The sequence below is a fragment of the Lathamus discolor genome, chromosome 4, assembly GCF_037157495.1.
Source record: "Lathamus discolor isolate bLatDis1 chromosome 4, bLatDis1.hap1, whole genome shotgun sequence".
NCBI classification, from domain to species: Eukaryota; Metazoa; Chordata; class Aves; order Psittaciformes; family Psittacidae; genus Lathamus; species Lathamus discolor.
In genome coordinates, this window is record NC_088887.1 from 92,483,029 (window position 1) to 92,499,639 (window position 16,611).

Consider the following 16,611-nt stretch of genomic DNA (forward strand, 5'->3'; position numbering starts at 1 on the left):
TCTATGATTCTATGATTATAGATGCCAGTGGTCTTTAGCACAATTAGACAAATTCATGGAACAAACATCCAAACAGGTTTGATAGAAAAATGTCTTTTTTATTTACTTGCATTCTTTTTTTAGACCCTTAATTGCACAGGGGTGTAATTGTCCTAAGGTCTTTGTGCTGGAGTGACAGGAAATTCCACAAGGTGACTCAGATGTTGCATCTAGGTGGCTGATTGAATTACCTTCAACTTGTATAAGCGAAGGGCATACATACAGTACAGTTGCCCTGGAGTGCATGAGGCATTTATTTTGTTACCTCACAGTAACTTCCACTTCTCAATCACTACTAGACAGGGTTGTTTTCATATTATTTTAAATTCCTACAGATTAATATCTTACACACTAAAGAAAATGTTTAAATCAGTGTGGTAGCTGCTGAATCAGTGCTTGCACTGCACACTGCCAGCAATTTTTATTACTCTTGCTTTTATACCCATTATTCTGAAAGTCAGGGAGCTATTTTTAAGTACTAGCTTAGTTCAGTTTAATAAAAGACATAAAAATATCTGCACCAGGATAATTAAAAGAATTCCTTATTAAGAACTTAGTTTCATAAAATCAAATGCACATGTAGCTAACTGCATGACTGCTCCACACAAGATACATTTTACAGGAGAAACATTTTACAGTCTATGTTAGAACAGTAATATAGAAAAAGACAGATGGAGCCAGGATTATGAAAAATCACAGAAAGAACACCATTAGAAAATTCAAATGTCTAGTGGAAAATTTGGCTACCCTTTCAATAGTTTTTTAATATGAGCACTATTACTAAACTATTGTTTTATGACAAACTTCCTTCCTTTTCAAAATCTGATGTTAGCAATAGAATAACCATAATAGTTAATTCTTAAATTTATTAGAACAAAATTTTCTGATGATTTTCTATGAAAAGAAATAATATCTTAGTTTATCTTCAAAAAATTGAAGTCTCTAAACCCCTCTAAAGACCTCCTTTCTTAACAAATAACATTAAGAAACTAAATTGGCCATTACTGCCTCTATTGATTCATAATGGTACAAGACAACTTGTATGTTGTGAGATATGAAAAGCTGTATAAAGCTAGAAATTAAAGAAATTTTGATAGTCCTTCCAATAAGGCACACTTTCACCTTCCCATTCTGTAAGCTAGGGAACTTGGAATACTTTCTTGAACTGTAAATTTAACTGTGAATAGGAAAGCATAAATTAGCACAATAGAATCTTAATCCAAATTACATTTCTAATAATTTCTGAAATAGAAATTTACAGGCATTAAAAACTGTCTACTTAAGGATTTCACAAAAATATTGGTGCTTTCAATTATGAAACAGATGGGGCTTGGATGGGGCTGGTTTGTGGGTTTTTGGGGGGGGATTATAAACGTATTATCTATTTTCTCTGAAAAAGTAACTGTTTTGTTTTTTAAAAGTAATGTTGTGGATAATTAAAAATGAAACTAAACCATCAGAATAAAGTAATCAAATTTCCCAAAATAAACTGACGATCTTGGGGGGGAGGTGGGGAAATCCAGATGAGATGTTTGCTTCCTTACTTGTCTGTCATTTAACAAAGTTGAAAAAGCAAACACAAACGCAAAAGACAGTAAAAAATATGTGACTGCTGTACAACACATAAGATTTACTCTCTGAGAGAGTTCCAAAGAGTATTTTCAGAGTTAAATGGTTGCTATTATAGTTACTCTGAACATGAGAAGGTAACTAATGCATTCTTGACAATCCCATTCAATTTGCCAAAAATGCAGTTCAATCTTTATCTCTGTGATCCTTGCAAGAAAGCAGACTATGTTCAGTACTAATAACACTGATGCTGAATAGCATCAAGACCAGGTCTATATCATGAAGTATGGCTGTCAAACCTATGTTATCTAAAAGTGTGAAAATACAAATCATTTACAGATGTAGTTCACACACCTATTTGGCAGAAAACTCTGACATTCACATAGTTACATGAATATATATTTTATTTAGTTTATCTCATTTTGGAACACAGTGCAGAAAGGTTAGAAGGAGACGTCTTTGTGCCAGCATATACTTCTCCAGCAGCTGGCTCTGGTGATGGAGTTAAAATGAGAGTGGAAGGTATATTCCTGCAGATAAACCTAATCTTACCACTAATAATGGCACATACCACAGTGGGTCTGATACAACAGGATAGACCTGAAGTATCTTAAATAAATATTTACTTAGTTTAATAGGATTGTTACTGTATGTTTATGAAATGCCAGTTGATTTTTCAATGTATTTGCCAGGGATTAACAGCTATTCCAGAATCCATTGCTGTTTAATGAACATACAAAAACTGTCTTAAATGTAATACAAAGTTAAGTTTAATAAGGTCACGGATTACTTCAGCTCACAAAATCATAAAAAATTACTGAAAATTAACACTACGTAAGGTACAGGTAACTTACATGGAGGTTAATCTATATGCTTTTATTCATCCCTCAATATTTCATTTACTTAAATTATAATAGTTCAAGTAGTCAGATAAATATATTGAATTATTTTTATTTTAAGTAGAAGTCCATGTAATCTAAGACCATCCATTTTCTTTAGTCATTTCAGCGAAGTGTTTCAGCACATAAGGCTTCTTAGAAGTCAAAGAGGAGGCTGATCTCACATTCTAGATTTAAACCTCCAACACACTCTTTATTGCTTCTGGCACCAGCAATTTGGCAATAAAAATCAAAAGAATAGCCAAATAGATGAATATTTAAGCAAGCATTAGAAACTATGAGCCTTTTACAGACACCCACTTCTGTGACAGAAGAAACAGTTCCCAAATGCAAATACATGGAAGAGGAAACAATAGTTGTGCAAACAGAAATCATATTTCTCACATGGAAGAGACAGTCACCACCTCCACATTATAACTGATGAGATGGGAAAGATTTGGTGAATAAATTAACGATAATGCCTCCTGAAAAAACTTGGGCTTGAATCATTAGCACCTATAACATCAGTAAGCATGGAAGCCAAAAAGTTGCAATAAACAGTGACCAGCATGTAAAATGCGGGTTCCTGCAAAACCGCTGAACTGCAATTTGTCTTTCATAACTTTAAATATGTACAATTATTGAACGGCATATGAGTTAGTCATCTTTACTGACAGTAGAGAGGAATGAGCGTTTGAGGGCATGATTCATCTAAAATAGGTCAAATGAATCGTGCTTCAGAAGTACCTACTGCTCTCGTCATTAATTCTAAAGTGCTTGTCAACTAAGTAACTGTAAAGAATCAGAGTAACTAGCTCAGAGGCAGGTAGAATGGTAGGTGAAATGGCAGGGAAAAGATTCCTGGGAACTTGCGTCTGTTCTTCAACAGGGTTGAAAATGTTGAGGTTTGGGATGTTAAGCTTTCTTTTCCGTTTCTTGAAGTTTAGGTCTTGGTTTTCCAGCTTCCTTGTGCTTACAAAGCTTTAGCTTTAATCTATTTTGGAAAGGTAAAATTCATTTTAAATGAAGATGCCATAAACTTGAATTTTCTGGATTTCATTAAGATTATGGCAAATATTTTTAGCTGTCTTGAACTTGTCAGTTATTGGGGGGGGGGGGAGTGCTATTGTTTTTGTTATATTTTGCAGAATACTGTGTTCACGTATCTTGCCAGTAAACTGAACAAAGGGCATCAAATCCCTAAGTAAAAATGTAATTATATTTTGAGGAAATACCTTATTTTTGTTTAGCTACAAAATCTTATGCAAGAGCATGATGTTACCTGACACAGGATTAAAAACGAAAAGTTATGTTTTGATAATTAGTAACAATAAATAAATATCATACTGTGTTGATTCTAAACAGGCAAAGTGGTACAACTCTGTTGACTCTGATAAAACTTCATTGCAAAACTGCAAGCACCTATCCGGCATGGAATGCATTCCAGTTTAACATTATTTAATTGCAGCTAGTCTCTAGGGAAAATACAAATTTTCATCACTTTTGGGCAGTGAATTAAATTCAACAAAAGCGTACTACCTGTAATGGAAGGGAAGTTTCTCATTTTTAAAGAAATCTGAGCGTTTGATTATTTGGTTTTTATCTCCTCTATGCTATATGTTATCTTCCCACACCTTAAACTTCTAAGCCATTTTTTTATATCTTTCTTCTTCCTGTAACTCTTTCTTTCTGTCTTTACATAATTCTGCATATCAAAAAAATAATCAAGTTTGCAATAAAGAAAGCAGCTGTATGGCGTTTATCTTTCAAATGTGCTTGTAAAAAGTCTTCTTTTTAATAAACAATTAACAAGTTACTGTTGTCATGTATACCTGTGGTAAGCTGCAAATAGTAATAAATGTAGAATAATCTGTAATTCTACTGATATTTAAATCCATGTCTTTAAAGAATTTAAAGAAATCTGTAGGTTTTAAAAAGCAAAGAAATTTTCAGGCTCTAAATAGTAGCTTATTTTGTCTTGTTTAAAGGGGTTGCACATCTCCTGAGATCACAGAAGATAATAGTGAATTAGTGGTGGAGTGAGATTTTTTAAAAACAAGAGGAAAGTGGGTTCTTAATTTTCACTGATTGTCTAACTGTTGAGACTCTTTTCATGTGCCAAAATGCTAACAACCTAAATATTTCTGCTATTCTCCACGTACTAAAGAAAAAAAGTGAATGTACACAAAATAAACCACCTAAAAAAAAATAAAGGAATACAATCAAACTTTTATAATAAAGAATTAATAAATAGGCTAATGTAACAAAAAAATGGATGTTATCAATAATTGCATGTAAAGTAAAGGTATCCATAGGCAAAATTCACAACTTTTATAACTATATACCAAAAATATACTCATATATACTATATATGTACTATATAAAATATATACTCAAACAATAAATATCATGAAGCCAGGACATTTGAGATAATATTTATTTTGGAAGTCCAAACTAGTTAAATTCTGTTCTGTTATCTTGAAATAACTATGCAATGATAACTAAAATAATTTTTACTACATGTTTCAAAGTTTTTTGATGCTTCTGTTCAAATTTTACATTTTTATTATTGTGGGGTTTATTGTTTGAAAATTGTAATAAATGTTAAACGGAAGTGTCCTGAGTTAATTTAATAGTGCTTTCTTTAGGGACAATTAATAAGCTGTCATGTATTTTACCATGTGAACATTTTACTATGTGCAATTCCAACCAAATAAACCTTTTGAGAATGTCCTTTGCTTCTTATATGACTGAATACCAAAAAAAAAGATACTTTATGCTATTACATGATATTTTCAGTTATTTAAGGCTATACAGTAACAACTTTACATGATATTTTTAAATTTTTATGGCCTAATTCAGTAGCTTACTTTGCCATCTCAGCGGTACACTTGAGAAGCAAAAAGCAGCCACAGCACACTGGTAAGTTACACTGGGTTTAAAGTTTTACTCATAGCAGTGGCTGTAGTGTTCAATGTAATTTTCTTCCTCCATTGCTCTCTTCTCCATGCACTTCCCCTCAAAAACACCTGCCTTTCCTATCCAGCCAAGTATCATTGGGTCATACAGCTTTGAACTGAGAAAAGAGAGAAAACCACGATATAACTCAGGGTCACATTTAACTTTCTGTGTTTTATAACATCAGCACAAATCTTCTTATACTGTGTTTTAGTCAAACTGTTTAGCCAATCATTTTAATCAAACTGTTTAATTTGCCTTTTTTTTTTTTTTTAATAGCCTATGGGTAAATACTTAGTCAATAAAAGAAATCAGAGTGAGAATTTGACAGAAATTGATTTCTTAGAATATCTTGCATTTTTTTCATAGAGAAAAATATTGGTCCTTTTTAGGACACATTGTCAGGGCCACATAATACGATTTCCAAAATTAAATGTGTAATACTTCTGCTGTAAGTAAAATATTCTCATAAGAGAGATGTGAAGTCGGTGCTTTCTGAAATTATTTTAATGGTGCAGTATGAATTTTTTATGCTTAAGGAAAAAAGTTATCTCTTCTTTGAATTTAAATTTTGGCTAAATGTAAAGGCCTACAACGACTTTATGTGAACTTTCATTAAAACTGTGAAATACCATAGGCACAAGGGACAGAATCCTCACTTGAAATCAAACTAGTAAAGTAGAAAAGAAATACTAAATATAATCACATACTAAACCCATACTAAACCTAATCGCAGACATGAAGTGCAGGCCTGCATATTCAACAGTGCAGAAAGATATGCTTCCCTAAGCCATACAATTACAGATGCATTGCAAAAGTCTGTTCACAGGGTCAGAACAGACACACCTCCACTATTGTGTTCCTGGTGGTTTTGGTCTGTATGTTTGCCTCAGAGCTTGGAAGATTGTCCAGGACATGTAACTGACTAAAGATCTGGTTAATGTTCAGCCTAAATTGCACTTTTTATGTAGGAGCTGCATTCATCTGTTCAAACAAAAATTAGGCCAGACATAGTAAAATATTCTATGAAGAATTTAACTCAGACTCTGAAAAAGAGTTAAGTTGATAGGCTACCCTCTAAAAATCCAAGGTACACATCCCTGTAGTATTTAGACACTGCAATTACATTGTTATGTATAAAATATTATAGATAAATGTACATTTTATGTAGAGTACTATATATTATTAACTATATGTTAAATATTTTTAAAACTTTAAATTTTCAATACTGTTAAGGTGCATATTTATGCAGATTACGAAATCAAATTTTCAGGGACATCAGTGATATCTTATTTCTGTATCTATGTATATGCATGTGTACCTATATAAGCACACATACACTACACACACATATACAGCGTTAATAATATTAAAGGAAATAATAAAAGACAAAAGATTTTTGATATTAGCCACAGGAACATCCCCACTGAATTTATATGGGACAGTGTATGTATAAAAAGCTGAAAGAATATGTCCCTAAATTTAGAAAATACATCTATTATTCTTAAATAAAGGACTTTTTTTCTGTGTCACAGTACGACTTGGTTATACTGGACATATGCTCCTCTCCATTTCATGCTGCAGAGAGGAGCAGATGGAATTAAATATAGCTTGGCACGCAGCACAGGGGTAGCCATGGAGCACTATTTTTCAGTATCATGCAGGCACTACAAGCTCCATATACATTAGAGATGTAACACAAAAAAGGGCATGTCACCTTCAGGAAAGGGTAGTAGTCAGGGAACATCTGTTATACATGCAGTGTTCCCTGTAGAAAGAACTGAAACATGATGAAATATGCATCAAAAGTTCCCTATGCACTGAGGTACATTAAGTCCCTTTCAAAACATATGAAGCCCACTTGGGGAAGGGAGGTTATTTGAGTGCAGCAGCTGGAATAGGAGAAAGCGGCAGCAGTGAATGGAAAACAGCTGTTCTGCCATTCTGAAAATCAGGATGGGAGGTAGATGCACAGAGGCTGGTACATGGCATGCATGTATCACTGATGTACAGAAACTAGACAAAGTTTCATGAAGCAGTAGTTAATCATCCTGCCAGCAATGTCTGAACAAAGTCCATGTTAAATGCTACATACTAGTATACTATTTCAGGGATTCTTGCTGTGAAGCACTGTACAATCCAAGTTCCCTGCAAGTTCACCTTATATGGTGAACTATTCCCATAGAAGATGTTCACAGAGAAACGGCTGCAGAACAGGTCAATGCAAATATTCCCTTTCAGCATGCTTTACTCAGGACTGGACAGTATATTGCATCCTCACATTTAATGATATCATAAAAAGCAGGGCTAGAAAAGATTTTTCTGGCCCTGGGTAGGTTAAAATAAATCTAGGTTATCACTGAAAATATGTTTTTAACCTGTTTTAAAAAACTCTAGGCAAGGATATTCTTTAACTTACGTGAGTAGTCCGCTTCCATGCCTGGCTATCTTTATAGCAAAGTTCTCCCTCATACGTAACTTAAATAGCTCTCTCAGAAATTAAACAAAAAAAAAAAAAAAAAAAAAAAAGAAAAAGCAATCACCATCCTATTTATAGCAACTTCATATGCACAAAGATTTTTAGAATGTTTCACCTCAGTCTTTGTTCATTTAAACAAACACAAATGCTAAACAAACACTTCTGTTAAACTTCACCTACAGGCCATGTTTCATAAACCCTTATTCTTTGCTGTTACTCTACCTCATTGTTGATTTTTAATTTGTCCAGATATTCCTTAAAAATATGCCTATAAACTGAGTATGGTGGCTGTGTCTCTAATTAAAGTGTTCTGCAATCCTGGCCCAAATTGAATTATACCACTTTCCACCCTCCGGAAAACTAGGCATAGGAGAAAAGTAGTATGCACACAGAAGAGCCAGGAAAAGGACAGACTGGATTACTATAATACAGAAATCACAAGATACTCTTTGTTCCAGAAGAACACAATACTATTATTATTATTCGAACAGAGGAATTGCTGAATGGAATAATTAGCTCCTGTCTCTTATTTAAGACTTCTGTATTCTCTTCCACAACTGTATATAAAACTATTTATAAATACAGTCCCAAGTTCAGGTTTCCAACTATTACTTTACAGTAACTCCATCTACAGAATATTCCTTCATTTTTGTAACAAGAATGTGACTGGAATATGCAATGAGATTGTTTTAAAACTTGACTACTCTCACTGTTTATCATACCTCTGTCTTCTGCTGACTCAATAAGAGGAAACAGTAATACAAAGATGATTTAAATAAGAAAGAGAGGTGCATTTATTTTAATTGCCTCCTTTATATAATTAAATAAACATATACACTCTCACATATGTATGGGGTTTAAACTATAATTCTGTGCAAGCTTAATCAAAAGAAAACTGTGAGTGCACCATATAAGAATATTTTCAGATTAAGAGGCAGGAATAGCCTCTCCACTCATTATGTTTTGATGATATTAAGTGTTTACCCAATATATGAATATATGTCTGAAAATTTTCATTAACAAAAGTAAGCACAGGCAGAGAACATCCATTTACCACCCAGGGAAATTCGTAAAGCCTGCAAGAATGAAAACTACCTGGTTTATGATTTTCTTGTTTCAAAAGTTGATCTTTCTATGCCCCCACTTTTCTTTCAATTTGTAAAAAAGAATCTGAAAAGGAGAAATGTTAGCTGAAGATAATGATTTTGACATAGAAGGACCTCATCTTACTGAGAACTGCAAATGCTTCTCATGATCTTCCAGTGGGAATAAAGCAAAAAGATAACTTATGGATTCTAGGCCTTCCAAGAACAAAATGCAGTACAATAGCCATGCTCAGCCCCAGGAAAGGCAGCGTCAAAACAGAGTACAGAAAGGAAGCAATGAGATCTAATGACAGGGGAGGGATATTCTGCTTTCTTGCCTTTAAAGTCAAGCACGAAGAAATGAGCACCAAAAACTACAGTACCCAAATATTAGAATTTGAAGTCATATCTAAGATACGAGACTTATGGTAACAGACTTGTGATCTGGAAGTGCATGTTATGCATTAACTTGAAAATAAGATCATCAAAGAAAACTCTTCTGAAATTTATTAATACTTTCATTGGTACTGTCTTGGACTTTTAAGGTGTTAGTAATCATATATCTAAATTGATTTGATGGTGAGACTTCCAAATAAAGCAAAATACAGGGCAAAAATATATACCGTTTTCAGCCACTGAATAATTTACAATTAGAAAATAAGTAGAAAAAGTGGGGGAAGAAATGAAATTACTTGAAAAATGTAGCATAACACACCAAATGCTGCATAGATGAAGCTCTGCTGAACGGCTATAATCCCTTCTTTGTGTCACAGTTACATGTTTTGTGTGTGTACAGACGCAGACAGTTCTTTATGCATGTTTTGAAAGTCAGTTATAGAAATTTCTGCTCTAATTTGTGGCTCAACATGTTAATTAAATGTTGGATATGCTAGTCACAAAACTTCACTGCTACCAGTTACATGATGGTAATCATCTGCCAGATGCTGAAACATGCACCTGATTAAAAACCTGGTTTGGCAGAACTCGACTCCAGTTGAAAAGCAAGATAATAGGCAATAACAGGTGGCAATAATAGGCTAAGATACTCTGATGCAAAGTGTATTCACTGTCACTTCAGCTGCCAGAATGTTTGCACTGCTTTTCTGTTTTATAACAATGAAGGCAGATAAGTGAGTATATGAGGCATTAAGCTAATCTACCCTTTCTCTGTTAGGATTCCACTTCACTTCCTTTTCTGACTTCTTCTAGGACAAACACCTGCTTCTTTAACTTCTTTCTTCACCTGGATAGCCTTACTTGAAATTCAAAGCTGCTCATATACATATAAGAGCACACTACAAACGGCAGCTATGCATGGGAACACTCTCATCTCTAGTGAGGAAGCATCAAACTAACTGGACTCTGCTTCTAAATACACCTGATTATCATTCAACCTGAGGTCACACAGTGTCAGTCACGAATCTAGACTCAGTATTTAGATAACTGAAACGTGAAAAGTGAACCTAAATTACCTGGTAAACTAGTAGACAGTCTAAAAACTTAAACCCAGAAATAAAGTCAACATAACTACAACACAGGGAAAAAGAAATCTTTAATACTCTGAGCACACAGAAACTGGCAGATACAAGAGTTGTCTGAATTTTCTCATACTAAGGAAAGGAAGGAGAATCTCAATACAATTATGTTGCTTGTATAGCTTGCCTGGATAAAAATTAGTCAGATGAAAGTAAAGAATGGGTATCGAATGTTAGCATCCTACCTGACCATGTTAAGGGTAAGCAAGTTGGAAGGGACGATATTGCTGGACATAAAGACTTTTAGGTGGCGTCAGAACAAGTACTGCAGTCTGACAGCTATTCACATTCTGGGCACAGAAAGAATGTGATAATATATGTTCTGTTCAGGGGAAAAAAGCTACAGGAGGAAGTAATGTTGAACAAAATATTTCACAGGTTGTGTCAGCTCTGAAGGGGACTCCCAGACTCTGTCAATTTCTCAGTGGAGGCTTTCACCAGCTTTGAGAACTTTAAAAATAAATATTTCTCCACAATTTTCTTCTTCCATTATCTCATTAAGCTTATGTACTCATAAAAGAATCTATCACCCCCAATGGCATGAAAAGCACTGGGGATTATGTTGGACACTAGAAATTTGTTTGATGAACTTTCTGCACTTATCAGTCTAGACTGATTCTCACTCAGAACGGATTTTAATTATGCTACAGACCCAAGAAAGATTATGGCAAGAAAATCATTGTATGGGTCAGAAAAAATCTTGATAAAAAACTCTGATAATTTTGCTCTGCTTCAGATAGATAATGCAGGATACTCGATTTCAGGGATCATTCTTCATTAGAAATTGGAAATATAAATGCACAAGTTACCACAGACCCATTCTGTCATTGTCATTTTCAATAGAAAAAAATAGGGGTTGATAATATCCATAAAGATTCAATAACACTGATACAGCTTTTACGACTAAGACTGTTTCATACAGGACTGTGTCACAACTAATGCAAACATATTTTTGTTGTGATGATAAAGAAAGAAGTATTATATTTTTAAGTTATATTTTTACGTTACATTTTTATCTCTGGAGGAGTCTCTGACACCAATGCTGAAGGCTTTCTCTTTACCCTTCCTCCAAGAAAGTGTCTCCAGTTTTCATTTATTCTTGGCATCTATGCTACCATTAACAAGGCAGCAGCAGCACCTGTAGAAATCCCCCTTCTATGAGACTCAGGTGTGAACAGCAAGCAAATGTGTGAAAAAAGAGATGTAAAGCACAATGATAAAGCTAAAACTCAACAATAAAGCTACTGAATTTGAAGATGCTTAATCCCTTAAATATTTTTTTTGCAATGACATAAAAAGGAAAAAGTCCTGGGAAATTCTAACAAAGACAATGATTTGTGAGTAACTACAAAAAAAAAAAAAAAAAAACCCAAAAAAAACCCAAAAAAACCCCAAACCAACCAAACAAAAAAACCCTCAAAAACAAACAAAGCATAACTTTATATTGTTTTAATGATTATAAGGTAAACATACCTAGGATTCACCAAGAAAAGTATAAAATATACTTATTCCTATTGTACTCCTTCCTTGTAGATATAATTTATGACATCATTTTCAGCTTTGGACAACTTTTAAAGAAATGCAGATTATTGTTATGCCTAAACTATAGCAAAAAAAAATTATTATTTTGTTATTTAAATATAAAATATGAATAATACATGACACTTCAGGTGAAACAAATGGGTAACTGGACAGATAGATGTATTCAAAACTATTAATTCTTGTAAGATGTCTAATTAGGGTGATTTCAAACTGTCTTAAGTAGTGATAGGGTGTAAGGTCTCAGCAGCAGATGTGAAAAAAGAGAGGTAAACAGAATAAAGTATCTAAAACCATTCTGTTGAAAGAGTAGCAGGCGTATGGAACAAGCTGCTTAGTAAGACAGCTGATTCAGATAGCATAAGTAAGCTTAAGAGACAGCTAGATGTTTTTATGCAGAAAGTGACTGGGAATTCACACCAAGAGGATATATGGTTGAGATGATAACTAAAATGGAACATACTTATTTTAACTCAAAAATTACTATACTGATAAATTTTATAAGAGTGTTTTTTTTTCCCCCTTTCTGTCCATTAAGGTCAAGTAATGAGCTTTCGCAAGCATTTCATAATATGTCATTTGCATTTTCTTTCCCATTTGTGTAAATGTTTACAATCACTACTGACAGAACTTGTTACCTGGAGATATTTTCCTTGAAATCAAATGTTTTAATAGTGAAATTGCTGAGGTTTTATCATATCCTGTTTTCACGAGTTTAATGCAAATTGGATCCTTAACAACAGTGTTTGGAATTACACACAGAGGATGTCAAACTCAAAATTAACTGATTTTTAAATTAGGAATCTCAAGATCCTGAATTCACAGTTCATTTTCAAAAAAATGTCAGAAGATTTAATAATTAACGCTGTTCTAATAGCAGAAATTAAACTACTTTATATATCTTTAAACAGCAGTAATCAAGCCTGAAACTTTGCCACAAAATTGTGAATTCCCATTCCTCCGTACAACCCAGAATGATGACAAAACCACAGCTTCTGATACTGCTTCAGGCACTGCCAGAGACAACTGTTTCTAGCAAGGTGTCCATCTTCTTTTCCTAGAAAACACTTCTTCTCTGCAGAAAATGCAATTCCTTTTTTTAATCCTAATCACATATACTGTATTTCTCACCCACCTTCAACTTGGCTTATGAATAGAGAAAGCAGGGTTTTTTATAATCTTTCAGAAAAGAAAAGTTACTTTGGGCTAAGAACCTTAATCATACTAAGCTCAATGACAGGTGATCATTGATTTCATTGGGAACACCACATTGCACCACATTTGTTACTGCAATGTTCTGTAACCCCAATGTTCTGTAACCCCATAAGGTGCCCGCTGCAGGTTCAGTTTTCTTAGTAGCCAATGATTTCATTACAGCCCACTTGAGATAGAAGATTTCATACAAGTAAACAAATTTTAAATTTGTAATTACAAATTACAATTTGTAATTATATTTTGGGGAAAAAAATAAAGAAAAAGAAGTAGTTCATCTCTCAAGCCTCATTGTCCCGACCCTTTTTTTTTTCCTCATCAGGGAAATTCACATAAACACCCCGCTGCAGCAGTTCAGTGGCTGATGAAACTTAACATTCACGCTGCAGCAGTTCAGTGGCTGATGAAACTTAACATTCACAGTTCAAGACATGTTTAATAAGAATATGAGTGATTCATATTAGACAATGGAATAAGTTGTTTTGTGATGAATAAGGCCTCTCATCTAGATATAGATAAATGCAAACCTCCATATAACTTTTTGCATTATAAGAAAATAAGCAATATGGTTGGCTTAATCTGCTTACTAGATTTCTTATGTTTTTGACAAGAACTGGACTTGATGTTGTTGGACAAAGTGAAATATTATGAACTCAGCCACGCAATCCTCTTTAAAAAAACAACAAAAAACTACACACACAAAAAACCCAAAACCAAATAAAGAGAAAACCCAGAGACTTTGTCTTTTTCTTACACAAAACTGAAAAAAAAATAGACGCTCAAACAGCTTCTTAAAAGAAAATGAAAACAAAAACAAAACCGTACAGAGCTTCATCTTTACACAGATCAATGTCCAATTATAAGCAGAGAGTTGCTGTGGCAAAAGGTCACTGAAAAATAATCTTTCTGGCATTTATTACTTAGAAAATAAGGTCATATATGAGGTCAACCTTCAAAAACATACACAATAAATTATACTGCAGCATTCTAAATATTCTACACAGCAAAAATTATATTGCAATCTCAATATGATCAGAAAAATTAAACATATATTTATGACTGTACTACAGATCAGACTAGCTAAGAGGCAAAAACCCCAATGTTCAATCAATCAACAATTCTTAAAAATCCTATATTTCTGCTAAATTATAAATATAACTTCTAATTAATTTAATATTAATTAAATTATTAGTCTTTTAACTGCTTTAATGCTGAATCATCTTCCCCACAAATAACTAAAATAGCAGTAGACATACAATACATGTAAAACTAATTCAGTGGTGTACTTCTTTATTACTTACAGCCTAGAAGCAAAACACAGACAAACACAGAGCTGGAGTACTCGGCTTGTCTGGTGCTTTCAGAAAAACAAGTGTCTCTTTTGAAATAAAAGACCTCATAATTAGATAAAAAAAGTCTGGAAAAAAAATTACTTGGACACAGAGTTTGAGGAAATAAACATGCTTGTTTGTCAGAATGAATGATTTAAGAGAGTGCTGTCATTATCTTGATATAAGTCATTAGAGCTGTTTCACAGACACTCATCTTTGTTACTTTCACAAGATGTGAATGAAATTGTACAGAAAATCAGACTATATTATTTTACATTTGTCTCGCTACTATTAATTGTGAAATCAATATTACAAATAGTAAAATACATCCATGAAATGAAAACTTCTGAACCATTTTTACTAATCTGATATTCAGAGCCTCTTTTCTTCTTCTCCAAACTATGTGAGGAACGTAAATGACTGGTGTCTTTTTATCTGTTGCAGTCATGTCTAGTTTGAATTTCCAAATCACACTTTAGCAGAAGGACTGTGTATAATATATCATAGGCAATGCCAGTAGAGATAAAGTATATTCTAATCATTTTAGAAAAGTACTATTTTTTTTTCCTCTTTATTTTCTAATGTATTTTGGATACTTGCAGTTTCGTTTCATGTTCATTCTGAAAGATACTGAGAGTTCTTTGCTCTGAGCTACCTACAAGATTTACTTTTTTTTCTGATAGTATTATCAGTAGGCAATTCCTTGATAAACTATGACTGCAGTACTAACAGGTTTATAATGACAGCTTAAACTTTATGCTTCTGTAAGCATTGGAGGCTTCACTCACCTTGTTCAAGTGGCTGGCTTTTAGTTGAAGTAGTTTTCATCTTGAGTGCCTCCCTAACAGACATGTCACAGCAGGAGCCTTTGTTAGTGTCTTGGTCACTGTCAGCCTGATCACTGTCCCCATGCCCGCTGTCCCTCAAGCTGGCTCTTTCTGGATCCTTGAACGTGGAGCTACTGAAATATACATTAAAAAAAAAAAAAAAAAAAAAAAAAAAGGAAAGTAAAAAAAAAAAAGGAAAAAATAAAAGAAAAAAAGAGAGAGAGAGATAGTTGTATTTACTTGTTCTAAGTTGAATTGTACTCTCTGGCAAAGCAATTTTGACAAGAATGCAAATGGGGAAGCCGAGAAAGTTATTTAATAGGCCTTACCTTTGAACAAACTGCTGCCTGCTGCCCATGTAATTGGGCTCTGCGGGAAAATTGTCTGTCTGTGAAAGAGAAGGAAAAAAATACGTATAGTTGTACACTGGACAAATCTCCTGCAGAGCAACAAGATTTCCTAGAGGAGAAATGATTAATAATTCAAAAATTCCCTTAATCTTCAGATTTGTACATTTTAATTAGATTGGAAAAGGCTGGCATGTAATTATGTGCTCAGAACAATTAAATGATTCCGGTCCACAAATTACCTGCTAAAGTAAACAATGAGGCTCCAACAAGTGGCATTCTCTGTTAGTAACTTGACAGACGACACTGTTTGTGTTTTTTCATTAGTTAGATATTAAGACTGATGGTTATTGAAAATGAGAGAAAAAATTACTCTGCATATTACAAAAGTGAATTATTTAATAATTATAATTTTTAATCATAATTACATCATCTAATGGGATTCTGAAGCCCTTACTGCTGTTAGACAATTTCATATATTGGTATATTACTCTTGAATTAAAAAAAAAAACAACAAAACAAAACACAAGAAAATTTACGGCTGGTTAGCTGTGGGTTTTCTTAAATGCTACTGGAAAGTGCATGTATGAAAACATTTGCATTTTCTCTCTTTAATTTTCATCAGTATTAATAGCTTTATCAGAATAATGAGAACTGCACATGCAGACAAAAATATTAAATGATAGTTGTAGATAAGTAGTTTTTAAAAGAAGATACTTTCATTGTCTGTCATGAGTATATTTTTAGCAACATGAGCTAAGTAGCTGTAGAAGCAGAAGTATTTACAGCATCCAGACCAACATGGAGTCCTG

At 33.5% G+C, this 16,611-nt stretch overlaps 1 protein-coding gene across 1 annotated transcript in view; it reads right to left on the minus strand.

Annotated features, from left to right (window-relative positions):
- PCDH17 (protocadherin 17) overlaps positions 1-16,611 on the minus strand; it is a 90,573-nt gene that overhangs the window by 45,195 nt on the left and 28,767 nt on the right. Inside the window, exons 3-4 of the mRNA XM_065678162.1 lie at positions 15,782-15,840; positions 15,414-15,586 (exon numbers count right to left, since the gene is read on the minus strand). Coding sequence (XP_065534234.1) covers positions 15,414-15,586; positions 15,782-15,840 — 232 coding nt within the window. The remainder of the gene's footprint in view (positions 1-15,413; positions 15,587-15,781; positions 15,841-16,611) is intronic.